Raw genomic sequence first — 13928 nt, forward strand, 5'->3', positions numbered from 1 at the left:
CTTCCAAGATTCTCGTGAAAATACTCCCTGCAGAAATTACCGCCGCTGTTGACGCCGGTGTGGGGGTTTCAAGATAAGGTGGGCATGCGGGGTAATGCCACCAATCTTCATTCATGTTGCGCTTTCGGCCGCTAGACGCTGGCAAGCTCATTGCTGTATTTGGGCAATAACTAGCAACCAGACGGAGGAACAGAGTAATGAGTAATGTACTGGTAGCCTGTATCCGCAAAATTCCGCATGCACTACCGTAATGATACTTAAGCAACAGGCAGCAAACGTATACTCTGAATAAACGCTTAAATAATTGGCTGGAAAACAAAGTGCTTGAAAGAAGGATTATACGGCTTCAAGGATCAAGTTCCGCGGTTACACTGTGACCTCTGCAGAATCTTTCTCGCGCTGAATTGATAGAAATTCTGTTTCAAAATCAATTTCTAATACGGGGATGACCTTTGACTTGAAGCATATTTTGAAGAAAATGTATATGGCTTTATCATCATGTTAGCGTATCGATTTATGAATAAAGTATGACAGACTTCAACGTTGTCAAATAGAGTTGGATCGTACCAATAAATATGGCAATGTTAAGGTAGCAGGTCAAAAACCCCGCCGCAGTAAAATGACCTTTGACAAACACGTCGAATCCTACTCACTTGTTAGACAAAATAGCCCCAGCATGCATTCTTCGAGCCAAGCAACATACCTGAAAAGATGATGACGAGGCTCACCACAAACATAGTTATCCATGAAACATATGGCTGAAGCGGGCTTTTGTAGGGAAGCGCTGCAGGTCTCATCAGCTGAATTGTACATGGCAATGATCTGGCTAGCCTTACCATCTCTCGAATATCCCTGCTTTTTGAGTCCCGCGTAGAATCGAAGATATGTAGCTTCAATTACCACCCAACCTATCAGCCCAGAAACCGTCGTAATATTGACGAACCAGCCAAATACCACGGACGTATTATTAGCAACATTTAAGTAGACGAGTGGTAGCAATAGGCAGGTCAGTCCAATGGCATAGTAGGGCGATCCAAATCGGTTGCAGCGTTGAAAGAAACGAGGTGCATGTCCATCACAGCTCAAACCATAGAGAGTTCGCGAGGCGATAAAGATGCAAGCTGAGCCGCTGCTAATGGCCGAAGTGCAGACAACTGCATTAATAATAGACGGAACAACTTTAACACCAGATCGTTGAAAAGCAATGACAAAGGGAGACTGCTGAGCAGTGCCGGTGGAAATGGCGAGAGAGGGGTCATTGTATGGACTATTTGGCAACATAGATGAGTATGTAAGTTGGTTTTGCGTTCGGAGAAAAGACTTACACGATGAGGCCTACGATGAAGATGCTGAGAACATAAAAGAGCAGGACTCGATAAAATGTCTTTTTGGTAGCTGCCGGGATGATTTTCCTTGGTGACCGAGTCTCTGAACCTGAGATTGCAACTATCTGTATATTGCCGTAGCTGAATGCAGCCGTAAGCATCACTTTCCAAAAGGCCAGAAAATGCCCTGTTGCTCCCGTTTTGATATAGTCGTTGAAGGCCCCGGGATGATTCCAGTAACGGAATCCCAAACGGTCGTGATTTGGCCCGCCTCCCAGATCAATAACCAGACCACCAATGATCAGGCCGAGAATTAGCATAATCTTTAAGGATGCGAAAACGACTTCAGACTTTTTTTTGTTAACTCTAAACAGTCATTTATACGGCGGTGTAATTGGATTCTTACCTCGCCATATAGACGTACGCCGCAGAGGTTGAGAGTGACGATGACAACCAAGAAAATGGTAATCCAAACCCCCGGATTGATCGACTTATTCCAAAACTGTATCACTGTGGCAGCAGCGCTAATCTCTGCAGGTACAGTTATGGCCATTGTGTACCCTAGTTGCCTGTAAGCAGAAAATCTTACACCGTAACCCGCTGAGAATGTAGAGTAAAAGCTCACAGAAGTTCCATCCTGTAGCCGCACCGAGCGCCGGCTCCACGAATTTCGTTGCATGCCGAATGAACCCACCAGTTCCGGGCATGAATGCAGTAATTTCACCCGTTGTATATGCAACTCCAGCCGTGACGAATCCCATCACAATGTACGCCAACAAGGCCCCGGCCGGCCCCGCAGTTGCAATTGCTTGCCCTGAGCTGAGAAAAAGGCCCGTACCCTATTAACGCAGTAGAACGGAACGCGATCAGTATCGATCATATTGGACGTTCGAGATTAAATATGCAAACTTACAATCATCCCCGCGATGGCAATCATGTTGATATGACGAGAGCTAAGGTCTCGTTTGAGGCCGTTGGTCTCGACGATAGTTGTGGAAACATCTTCAATGCGAGGCGTCTCTTCATCGATGCCGCGTTCCAAATGTTTCTCCATGTCTACTGATTTGCAGAATGGAGACCAGTGGAAAGTTTCCGAGGATAACGTACAGTGGAATTGTACTAGGATGTCTCTGTGACTTTCACTGCACCTCTGTAAGTTCTCCTATCGGTGACTTGGATAACACGCGGTATTGGTAGCTATGCATGAAGCGTTGAAATCCTTTGCACACTGAGAATTGGGGAAACAGCCGTAAGCACAAAGGTGTCGCCGGGAATAATGATAATGACCCCTGAAAGGATGTCTGCTGATATTGGGAGTGACATTCCTGAGATATGCTCAGTATAAATAGCCGCAACCAACAGGCACGGATGTTATCACTACTACCCTGAATACTCCGCACAAATGTTATCTTGACCATCCAGTTGCTAGAATAGAGTCTATGAAGTACATCTGTTTGGAAATCAATCTGGCAACTGGGTGTCACATCCACTAGCCTCTATCTGCCGGTGATGTCCATTAAAAGCCGTTACCGGCATTCATCGCGTTGCGTTAATCGCCGGTATGGCTTAGTCCATGTGGATCTCCACCACACTCGATACCTACATCGGGGAGATAAAGTGTAAGCCTACTACCCGAGCTGATAGCTTGGAGGAATATAACAACACAGTCTATAAATTCTATTGCAATAAATTATTATTCAAATATGTCCAAGGATGCAGTTCACGACGACTCATTCCAGCTCTATGATCTCCGAGTCGAAGTTGTATGCCCTCCGGGCAAGCGCATAATGTGCGGGGCAAAAGAAGGAGATTATTTTACCCTGCAAGGAGAAATGATCTATTTACCACCCAACCAGGGAATAAGTATATACTCTTTAGGTAAGTGAATGATGTACAGTTCTACTTGATGCTGGCTATTTCTTTATTCGCACAAGTCTGATGATAACCAGCGTCTGTTATTCCGCTCCTTCCAGCGAAGCAAAGAGTCACGTCTCCGAATGACTGGATGACGACCGACGCCTTAATAGCGTGTCCAGATCCGAATTGTCCTTCTCAATTAAAAATTACCAGAGAGGGTATTAGGAATTTCAGTCATTCTGAAACAACTATAGTTCCATTGCATCATAAATAGAGCGGAAGATTAAAGCTATAGAACTATGTGGCCAAAAAAGTCCTGATCTAGAATTTCGCGAAGATATGGGCCTTTATTTCGTGAATAAAGAAGATTTACGCCAATATTGCATTATTTTGTGTGTTAAAAGCAGTACTTGACATTATATCTGCCCATGCGCAGTCGTCTGTGAAAAACGGGTCAAGGTCAGCGGGATGGAATATAAATACGTCGGGGTTGGGCTGTTCAAGGGACTGCGGCACGAATTGGCCGGTTTCTAGAGGTAGAAAAGATAGCCTGGTTGAATCCAGCTCATTTGTGCTTGCATGGTTATCCATGCTTGAAAGATTTGATAGCGTTGGAGCATCATTCCTCCTCCGCTGAGAAAGCTTGGTGGCGATATTGTTGAGAAATCTTGCTTGTAGTTCGCAGCTTGTTCCAGCAGTGGCTCCAGGATGGGAAAATGCTTGAGCAGCAGCACGAATAGTATCTACCACCGTGGATTCTATCTCCTGGACAATTACATCGGGAGCAGACAAAAGAAGCTGATCATAAGATCATGAGAACATCGTTAACCAGTGGCGAAAAGCCTGAAAGCTAAGCAATAGTGACGGCACACATACCTTGACGAGGAAAGCAGCGCTATAAGCAGTCATGACATGTATCGAATCTTGAGCAAAATACAACAATGATGAATGGCGCGATGCCAACTTCAACATATCCATGGCGCCTGTGAATGCGGCCCAAATTATGTCCAAATGGAGCGAAGAATCTGAATACTCTGACGACAATACATCTTGTAACGGTAAAGAGAAGAGTTGTAATCGAAAATGTGTTCCATAAAAACGGATCAGGAATTTATGGCAATTTTCCTCTTCTGAAGATTGCTTTTGTTCGACGTTCTGAATCCAGTGGCGCTCCCATCTCTCGATACTGGCTTTTTTAATTGAAAGCAGAGTTTCTAAATTCTCTGACGGCATCTTTTCATCCCGTCGAGAATTGGTAGCGTGCAAAGAAAATATAGATGAGATCATTAACCTTAATGTAACAAATGCACCAAGCAAATCATCGTTTGGGTCGGCTATTGGATCGCCGCACCAGGCCTCGATTGACTCTATAAACGGACTTCGCTCGATCATCCACGGCCGTCCTGTCTGAAGGCTGATGCTGTAACAGCGTCAATATTGATTACATAGCGATGGGTGTCTTTGGCAATATACCTTCGATCGTAGACAAACAAGACTAGCCATGTTCTTTCGACATTACGAACTTCTCGTCGCCTCGTCTCATCCACATTAGTCCGGCTAGCTGCTGAATATGCCGTTAACTTATGCCATCCCATATCCATGCACATACGAATTGCATATCCAATCGAAGTCCAAGCGCGCGTGTCTTGCGGCTGCTTCCAATAGGTGAGGATGAGGATGGCTTGAACAATCTCGGTCGACTTGGTACCGTTCCTAAAGCTTTCGGTATAGAGGTCCTGCGCATGGTCATATAGTGCATTATACACGACGGGGTTGAATGTCTTTGCAGACATGGCAAGAACTGCTGTGAATAGAAACGATGACTTGCGAACGTAGTCGAAGGTGTGTAGATGGGGGTCAAGCTGGCTGATGTATGGATTCAGAAGAGCGATAAAGCTGCACCTACAAATTAGTTTCTCGAAATCTGACACTAGAAAAAGATATCTCACCGACTTTTCGAAAAGAGATTTGGCCATAGAGAGATTCAATATGCTCATCTCTATTGGGTCTTCCAGGTGAGTTGGGAGCGGCCTTTCGAGAGGCTCTAGCGCATCGCCATCCGTGGTGCTTAGTATGCGCCGTAGCGAAAATTTGCCTCTCATTGCTTCTTGGTTGAGAACACCTGACGGCTGCAAATTACCAGGATCTTCAACCGTTCCGCTGTCTGCGATGGATGGAGTGCCTCTGCTGTAGTCCGGTGTCTTCTTGGTGGCGGCATCTGTTGAAGGCAATTCAATGGCTTTCCGTTTAGAGATTCTATTTCGTTAATTGAATGGTACTTAGTACAAAGGCCACATGTCACTTACTTCGTCCCTGGCTTTCGACCTCTGCGGTGCTGCTGAAACACGCAATCGAGAGACTTTCGCGCGCAACGTTCACATTTAGAAGCCGGCTGGCTGCCCAGCCGGCATTTCATCTTTACTTTCCGACATGGGAGACAAGCATTCATGATGAGAGTAGTGTGCAAACGCGTGTAGCCTACTTGGTGCGTGACGACCCAGAGTGTCGGTGGTAGCGGAGCAATCAACTCAGCCGGTAACACAATACGGGGTATAGCGAAGACGTGAGAAGGGTTCAAATCGAAAGATCCGTGGAGTCAGTGGGTCTTGCGCCGGTGACTGGTCTGTTATGCGCATACCTCAATGTGCGGTTGTTGATCGTTTATACTAGCAGTACATATACTAAGTAGTGCTCGCAGCATGCTACCAGAGTAAAGTTGTGGAAGATGCCGAGACGATGCGGCAGGTAATACTAGTAGTGCTCCTTGGCAGTAACCAAGGTAGCCTACTATTATTAGCATAACTAGTTGACTAGATAATGATAGACCCGCATTGATGACATGCCTAAACTAGTTTAGACGTAAGCCAAGCTAAGATTGGCCGGTGATTTATGGCGGAGTTTTAGATACCGGTGGTCTTCGAGCTTCAAGAGCTAAAGATTACCATGACAAGTTGGTAACATAAAGCAAATAAAACCAGTGCCCATTCTTTCCCAATCGGAAACAGCGAGTAGCCATATACAGGCCTATCTTTTTGTCAATTCTGAACTCTTTATTCAATATTCTGCCGAAATACGTTCTAATTTCAGACCTTTCCGACATGGCAATCTCTCAAAATGGCGGCGGGGTTTGCACGGCCCATGTCAATATGATGACAGACACTATCATTGCTAACCTCCCCGCTGACGGTCTTCGTGTGGTGGTTAGGTCACTTCTCGTCCTATTTCCGGAAATTACGCGCGCATTTGAAAATGAAACGAAAAAGTACATCACACAGAGAGTCGCGTCTTCATTAATACCAGAAGATGTCACTCCTAGCCTTGCGGACCTCGGAAAGACGCAGCAGGTTGCCCGCAGCATGCTAGGTTGTGGACTTTCCTTTGAAAGCCTTCAGCTATTCCAAAATTTAGCCAACCAGGGAATCGCTATAATGGCAAGGACGAATGACAACGGTCTTTATAATCTGCAAATATTTCTAACTAGTGTGGACGGCGATATCGTACAAGCTATGACTGCTGTTCAGAAATCTCTCTTTGTAGATACTGGTGCGCGGACAATGAACGATGGAGAGCACAGCATGGTAAAAGATCTCTATCAGTCACTTGTGGACGGCTATGCCACTCTAAAGTTAGCAAAGCGAGATTTCCCCTTTGGACGAAGCTTAGTATCAACGGCAGGGCTTCTTGGCCTACCCCGACCTGCTCTTCCAGGTGCGAACCAGGAACTCTGTGATCAGATTTCTATAGCACAACCTCCTCCACAGGCCCAAGAGACATTTCAGTTGAATGGACGCAAAGTGCCTCGAATATTTTCGGGACTTTGGCAAATGTCGAGTCCTGCTTGGGGAGCTGCATCCTCGGTTAAAATCGTAGAACAATTCTCAAAACATGTACAACAAGGGTTTACGGCATTCGACATGGCCGATCACTATGGAGATGCTGAAATTATATTTGTATGTAGCATGGCTACTGATTTTCATCATTCACTCTGCTTATATAAGTTACAGGGACGCTTTTCATCGCTGTATCCTCACAAGGACGCGATATTCACAGCAACGAAATACTGTGTTTTCCATCCAATGGTTGTATCTCGCGAAGCTGTGCAAGAAAATGTCAGCGACAGATGCCAAAGACTACAGACAGAGAAGATTGATTTACTGCAGTTCCATTGGCAGTTTGTATGTGCTCGATGGGATGTGAAGCGATGCCTTTTACGCTAACCTGTTTCTAGTACGAAAATCCAGACTACCTAAAGGCTCTCCAATTCTTGACAGAAGATAGCAGGGTTGAAACAGTTGGACTATGCAATTTTGATACGGAGCATCTTCTTAACGTAGTTGAGAGTGACATCAAAATACACACAAACCAGGTCCAGGTCCGATATTGTTTTCCCGGCTACTTAAAAGCACAATCACTAATCTGTAACTAGTTTTCTCTCGTTGACTCGCGACCTATCTTCGGAATGGGGAGCGCTTGCGTGAAACACAATATCAAGCTCTTGACATATGGCACACTGGTGAGAATTTAGCCTAAAATAGCCTTCATGGATATTAAAAAACATCTTTTCTGACTGCTAGGTATAGTGCGGTGGTTTTCTTGCCGATAAATGGCTTGGAACAGCTGAGCCGAATATATACGACGGATCGATCACTCCTAGTCAGCGAAAGGTAAGGCGATAATGCAAATTAACCTTATAGAGTGTTTCATTACTAACGTTACTCTTAGTATTTCGAGATGATTCGCAGTTGGGGCGGCTGGAAGCTTTTCCAAGAGCTTCTTACCGCGTTGAGAATCATTGCTACAAAACATCACGTCGATATATCCAATGTTGCGACGCGCTGGGTATTGGATTTTCCCTATGTAGGCGCGGTTATCGTCGGTGCGCGTATGGGAATCAGCGAACATACAGACGAAAACTTGCGAAGCTTTGGATGGTCTCTTGATTCGTCTGACCATGATATGTTGGAAGCCATTCTAAAGAAAAGTAGAAGATTGGACATTTTTAAAAGTGTAGGTGATTGCGGAGCAGAATATAGATAAGATTTACCATCATGATTGAATGAGAGAGGGATGAAGTAATAAAGATAATAGATCTGGCGACACTCTATCCACTGAATTAATCACTGAGTATCTTTTTCTTGATTCTACGAGTAAGCCATTCATGTTAGAGTAGGAGATTAACCAATGCTACAACTATGCCTATGAATAGATGTCCTGGATAGCGGCTTGTTTCCTGTGATTGATTTACCAACCCTCATCAAGGACGGTCAAAGCTGCATAACCGCCGGTCTTGACCACTTCAATTTTGGGAATAGGCTGCGGCTTTATATAGAAACGTATCTGCTGCGGCTTTTGCTCAGACACGGGCCATTCGGAAGCACAATCGATGCATTAATCTAGCAATTAATTGATCTTCATCAACTCAGCTAAAGATATGGCCACCTACCCGAACGTACTTGCTATTTGGGTCGGGCCAAACAGTACGGAGTATAGCCCCACATTCGGGTCAATTGCGTCTCTCCGGCTCGCAGCCGACCCGAGAGCAAGCCACCGAGTTCTCGCACAATGAGATCGCTTGGTGAGAGGGCATAAACTTCAAGTTCAGGGCCAGACTCGGGCATCTGTTACAGGACCTTTCACTCAAGTGCGTTACCACACGCCTATACAAAACAGCTCGCAATAACAGATTTCTCTGTATTTAAATACATAGTAGGTCAAACTTTTATAGTAGCCCATATTTCTATTTATAAATTTAATATGAAAGTGGTAAGGCAGCTACCATACCGCCTTCTCATCTTTAGTATCTTAGTCATTACAATATCAAGGTCCATGGTGCTTGTAACGTAGTAGATACGTACATGTACATTGCCCGAATATGCTTTACACGCCTTCTGTTGCTGCGCCCAGATTTTTGCCGATATCTAAAATCTCCACATCTTCTGATACTTCGCCAATATAAGATACGCCCTCAATGTTCGCTATAGCCTGCAGAGCAGAAATATCCAATTGTCCAGAGGCATCTTGCAGCTCAAGAACCGCCCGTGCCATCAATTTGATCTCATCTGACCAGCGCCGCGCCTGTGGCCAGATTGTCGTAAACGCTTTGAGTATACCCAGAAATACGCGAACTCGATCTCTGGCATGTACCGACTCAGAACCCGTCAAAAAATGCTCATAAGCGGAAAGAAGAGTGGCCATCGCCAAAGATCCCATGCACATCACAAATGGGCTGTGTGTTAGGGGAGAAGAGGAGGCAGTCAGTAAGTCAACGAAGTTTTTCGCAGCGCTAATTGCCTTGTGCGTGTGCCTATTGACATGCTGTGTTTCAGCAGTCGAAATTTCGCCGGGAAGCGGCGGTGCGTATTTCGAGCATAAAAGCTCCATCGTGGTGTAGTGTAGCATAGATCTTGGCCTATGTAAGTGGGTAGATGTACTGCATCGATAGCCGTTAGTCTCTTTGCCAGCTACATGTTCCAGAGGGTTTTCTCACGTATTCATCACCATATGTGCTTTGAACAAAATCTCATCAATAGTTCCATCTCGTCGGACCGGATCACGTTTCCTCTGTGGCAGGTACAAATTCCAGCTCATGAGATTTGCTTCTGCGTTTTTAACCAGGGAGTGAGGCGATTCATTGGCAATATCACCAGCAGCCAACGTATTCCCAAGTATCCGTGTTGCGTCTATAAGATATGCAAAAGAGGAAAAGCTTTCGTCATTTAGCCCACGATCGTCATATTGGCGCATCGTTTGCGGGAATGGGATCCTCTGTATTAAAGTTAGCAGATTAGATGCTGCCTTCATAAAGTACGTATAAGGTAACTCACTCCTGTAATATACAGCTCTTCTTCACAAGGAATGTCGACATCAGTATTTATACTCCAGAGTGTGAATGTAGGAAGGTGCCGGTTTCCAGCAAACATTGCATCTACCAAAAAAAGTTCCCACCATGTCCGTCGCCAGCTTTCTTCCAATACCTGTTCTCCACGTCCGTGGCGAGATGCAAAATCTCGGTGCTGCATTCCTATTTCCAGTCCCATATTCTTCGCTTTTTCAAGTATTGCTGCTGCTCTGTCATTTTCGCCGGTCCATTCTAGAGTGAGAGAAAGAAGTAAGAGAGCTTGGACATTGAAGCCATTAGGTGAAAGCGCAAGATCAAAAGACTCTTCAGCCTGTTTCTTGTATTCAATTGACTGCGGATCATGAATATATAGTGAGCCGATGAACGTTATCATGAGAAACAACTGGCCGCTAAAATCCGGATTACTCTCGAATTGTTGTTTCAAGTGCACTTTGGGGAGAATGAAAGGGTGGCTGGGGAAGAAGAGCTTGTAAAAGCCATCAACCGGTCGACTCATGAGAAAGTCATTATCCGCAAATACAGTTGGCTGCAGAGCGCTATTCGACGCAGCAAAGATCGATTGTGGGCTGGACGGAATGCTGGATTGATTGGGCGCTATTGAAGGTCCATTAGAAATCAGACTTGGTTGACCAGCTTGAACCATGTTGTCAACCATATCTATAATTTCATCATGTTTATTGGCGAGTATTGAACTCTGGACCCTAGTACGTCTTCTGCGGGTCTCTCGCAGGTCTGAGTAGATGCATGGTTTGTTCAAGCTGTGGCATCGCGAACAAATCGGCATGGCAGCATCGCATCGGAGATGCTGACCGCGACATGCGGTGCACGCGATCGCAACTCGTCCTTTGATCTTTTTCCCGCTTGGCTTCCGTGTAGGTGTCTTGGATTCCATCTTAGTTGCATGAAAGAGATAACTTGTGCTGTCCACCGTCATCTGAAATTTAGGGATTCAGGCTACAGTGCGAGCAGCCGCAAGCTCCACCCAGTGTCTTTTGCGGTTAGAGTACCTGCATGATCCGAACTCTGAAAAAGTTACGGTCAAACAGGACCGTATATACATGTCTCTGTTTTTCTTTGTTATCAAGAATGAGAAGAGATAGCCGCGTAGAAAGCGAGTGCTTTTAAATAAAAAATTGGCCTCGATAGAGTGTTCACTTTTCTTCCTTTCTTTTCAGTCTTTTCTCTTATCAGCCAAGGCTTATTTGACTGGTTGCTGAAGTGTAGTTACTGATGTGCGGATCGCCTCATCGACGTGTACCCTCCTGATTCCAGGGCATGGGCCAAGGCAAATTGCTTTATCTGCCAGCCCCCGGATTAGCTTATCCAGGTCGACGGTTATCTTAAGGTCCTGTTCTTCTTCTTGGCTAATTGTTGGCTTGCTAGTAGGAAAACTTATTTCCGGAAGCCATTCTGACATTGCGAAATTGCTTAGCCCGGTTGGTATGATTTGACTCTCTCCATATGTTCTCCCAAATATCGTCCAGTCATGTTCTGGAAGCGCAGTACGCGTTGATGATCTTGGCATGCCATTTGTCGGCGCCGATAGCCTAATCACGTCACTGGGTGAACCCATACGGACAAATATCCCTCGCTGCTCAAGATATTCTTCGACATCTGGCGCCTCCAACCATTCTCCTTGGAAATCAGAAATGGCTGTATGAAGCATTGTTCTTGTCAGGCCAAATTGCAGGCACGCTAAATCTGGTGGCGATGACCTTGGCTGGAGAGTGCTCAAATCCCCCTCGACAAGGCGCATCATCTTAGGCAGATATGCATTTCGACCATCGCTATAGCGACAGTCTGCAAGAAAAGCATTGGGACTGCCAGAGAGCCGCTGAGAGACTCTTTCCAATAGACTCTCCGCTCGATCAAACTTTAAGGGTAGAAGCATCGTTGGAGTAAGTGCCAACATATGAAGGTTTTCTAACTGCAACAAATCCATGGTTCTTGTCAAACAGGCTAGCAGCAGCCGTTGTGAGACTGGAACTGGGTTGCTATCAGCCATAGCTTCATGGTGTTTCGAGTACTGGTGAGCTCTAGCTATGCCCTTTCCAGAATCGCGGTCCGAGTTAGCATCTTCATTAGAATTTGCTGTATCTTCTTCAGGAAGCTGATTTTGGTCGCTGGCTGAGGTGCATTCTTCCGTGCGAGCCTTTCTTGCAATGGATACAATATTCATGGCTGTTTTATTGAGCTCCATGAAAAGCTCGGGTGGCAGTTTGCTTTTCTTTTTCGATACTTGTTCATAGAATTGTATAAACTCATCAATGGAGCTATCCAAGGCCTTTTCAAAAACCTCAGCTCGAGTCTTTGCCAAGACAAGTGCGTTCTGTTTCCGACTGCGGTATGACCTCTGTGCCAATCTCATTCGGGCTCTCCTCTAAGATACGATTGATTAGCTTGAATTAGGCTAAAACTGAAAGTGGACTCACAGCTTCATCATTTACATCTCCTTGACTAGTCTCGCTCATTCGCGGACGACCAGGCCGACGAGGCATCGCAGCACCGGCCTGAGGATTCACAGCTGCTCACACTTCCTTACTGCTAATTAGACAACTGGCTAACAGATTCTATCGGTAGTGAGACAAAGCATTTGTCTATCTATATTGGACGTGCAGTCTCCTGCTATAGGTATTTCGGATTGCAGGGGCCAAGGCCGCTGACAAATAATGCCGAGTTCTCTGACGTAAGCTATGTCCGTGAAATCAGACAAATTGTTTTTGCATAAGGCCGACGGAATTCGTTGTGTGTCGCATACTAAATTGGCACTATGAGGATAGATTACTATTTAGCCAATAAATAAATGTCTTTTAAATTCCTCTCTCTATAGGAACTCAAGACAAACACCATTTTGTGTTTCGTTACAACACTACGATACTACGGAGTTAAATTCGCAAGCTGTGCTGCCTGTATTGTTCTTCATTCGGTAGTAAATCTACTTTATAGGCTACCGTAGCTCTTAAGGCCGTTATCTTTGCGATTGGCTTACACACTAAGAGGCTCAACAACCCCACTGAAACCGAGCCAATGGGCTCTTGGAGGGCATAAATCTGCATCATTAATTCTGCCGGAAGTTACATAAGTAAACTTATCATGAGATTGAATAGATTGCTGGGGTAAACTAGATAGGGTTCTGGACATCTGAAGAATCATACAACTTCGGAGGATTTGGCGAATTTAAAATAGATACAATACCCATCACAGGGACAACGGCTGGAAAGAAAAGATTTCATAATTTGCCTGATGGGTTGTAGAAGCGTTTCTAATTATGTTAGTCTATAGACACCTCTAAACACTCAAGTCCATATCTTTTAAGGTCTTATTACACAAAATCAGCTCAAAGAACTTTTTTCGACAGCCCTGGCGAAAGTACGTCAATGGAAAAGTAGACAAAGACGCAGAATTAGAGAAGAGATTTCTTAAAATTTCAGTAGTTAAGAGAAGCTTCTTTCATCTTAGTGTATGAAGCGATTCAACAGATAGGTATTATAGTCAGCAAGGTTAACCGTGCAAAATAAATGCCACAGATAGGACATTATATATTTAACAAGTATATCATAATAATTGATTATCCACGAATTTATTGCAATGAGACCTGTCTTGGGACAGAGGCTTGTGTAGACAACTGGTGAAGGCGTTTTTGCCCTGGTACCTAGTTCAGAGCACAATGTCTGTCTTTAAACGACTTCAAAAAAAGAACAACGCATTATATTTCTTTACTCTCTATTGGAAAACATTAATTTAATTCAAGATCGTTCAAAGTGAATATTAACGGCGAAACCTTTACTTATGTATCTTCGGCTCGCATTTTTGCCGCCTAAGAGAAATTGTTGAGAATTCTTTATAAGAAAATGGCTGCAGCGCGTTTCCCAATTATGAAATGCAAA

The 13928-nt window shown here is 44.8% G+C and overlaps 5 protein-coding genes across 5 annotated transcripts; 2 read left to right on the top strand and 3 right to left on the bottom strand.

Moving 5' to 3' along the window:
• Positions 1-221: 221 nt before the first annotated feature.
• GGI43DRAFT_78326 (amino acid permease/ SLC12A domain-containing protein) lies at positions 222-2609 on the bottom strand. The gene is made up of 8 exons (XM_083210301.1): positions 2239-2609; positions 1951-2164; positions 1732-1886; positions 1326-1675; positions 837-1267; positions 704-784; positions 568-645; positions 222-488 (listed from the first exon to the last, which is right to left on the bottom strand). Exons 1-8 carry the CDS (start codon positions 2377-2379, stop codon positions 367-369), a joined length of 1572 nt encoding a protein of 523 aa, XP_083059455.1. The 5' UTR covers positions 2380-2609; the 3' UTR covers positions 222-366.
• Positions 2610-2945: 336 nt separating this feature from the next.
• GGI43DRAFT_78365 (TIGR04076 family protein) lies at positions 2946-3504 on the top strand. The gene is made up of 2 exons (XM_083210302.1): positions 2946-3203; positions 3275-3504. The coding sequence occupies exons 1-2, from the start codon at positions 3029-3031 to the stop codon at positions 3454-3456; spliced, it is 357 nt and encodes a 118-aa protein (XP_083059456.1). The 5' UTR covers positions 2946-3028; the 3' UTR covers positions 3457-3504.
• Positions 3181-5891, bottom strand: GGI43DRAFT_407831 (uncharacterized protein). The gene is made up of 5 exons (XM_083206293.1): positions 5489-5891; positions 5136-5438; positions 4656-5078; positions 4059-4602; positions 3181-3980 (listed from the first exon to the last, which is right to left on the bottom strand). Exons 1-5 carry the CDS (start codon positions 5629-5631, stop codon positions 3552-3554), a joined length of 1842 nt encoding a protein of 613 aa, XP_083059457.1. The 5' UTR covers positions 5632-5891; the 3' UTR covers positions 3181-3551.
• Positions 5892-6112: 221 nt separating this feature from the next.
• GGI43DRAFT_407833 (aldo/keto reductase) lies at positions 6113-8374 on the top strand. The gene is made up of 6 exons (XM_083206294.1): positions 6113-7132; positions 7187-7357; positions 7411-7554; positions 7609-7695; positions 7763-7846; positions 7905-8374. Exons 1-6 carry the CDS (start codon positions 6281-6283, stop codon positions 8217-8219), a joined length of 1653 nt encoding a protein of 550 aa, XP_083059458.1. The 5' UTR covers positions 6113-6280; the 3' UTR covers positions 8220-8374.
• A 685-nt stretch (positions 8375-9059) lies between these two features.
• GGI43DRAFT_423557 (Zn(II)2Cys6 transcription factor) lies at positions 9060-13097 on the bottom strand (the record flags this gene model as incomplete). Its single annotated transcript, XM_083208258.1, has 6 exons — positions 9060-9591; positions 9670-9947; positions 10007-10975; positions 11597-12394; positions 12474-12565; positions 13031-13097. 6 exons carry the CDS (start codon positions 13095-13097, stop codon positions 9060-9062), a joined length of 2736 nt encoding a protein of 911 aa, XP_083059459.1.
• Between the last annotated feature and the right edge of the window lie 831 nt (positions 13098-13928).

Source organism: Trichoderma evansii, assembly GCF_050947405.1.
Source record: "Trichoderma evansii strain SZMC 28006 chromosome Unknown GGI43scaffold_13, whole genome shotgun sequence".
Taxonomy (NCBI): Eukaryota; Fungi; Ascomycota; class Sordariomycetes; order Hypocreales; family Hypocreaceae; genus Trichoderma; species Trichoderma evansii.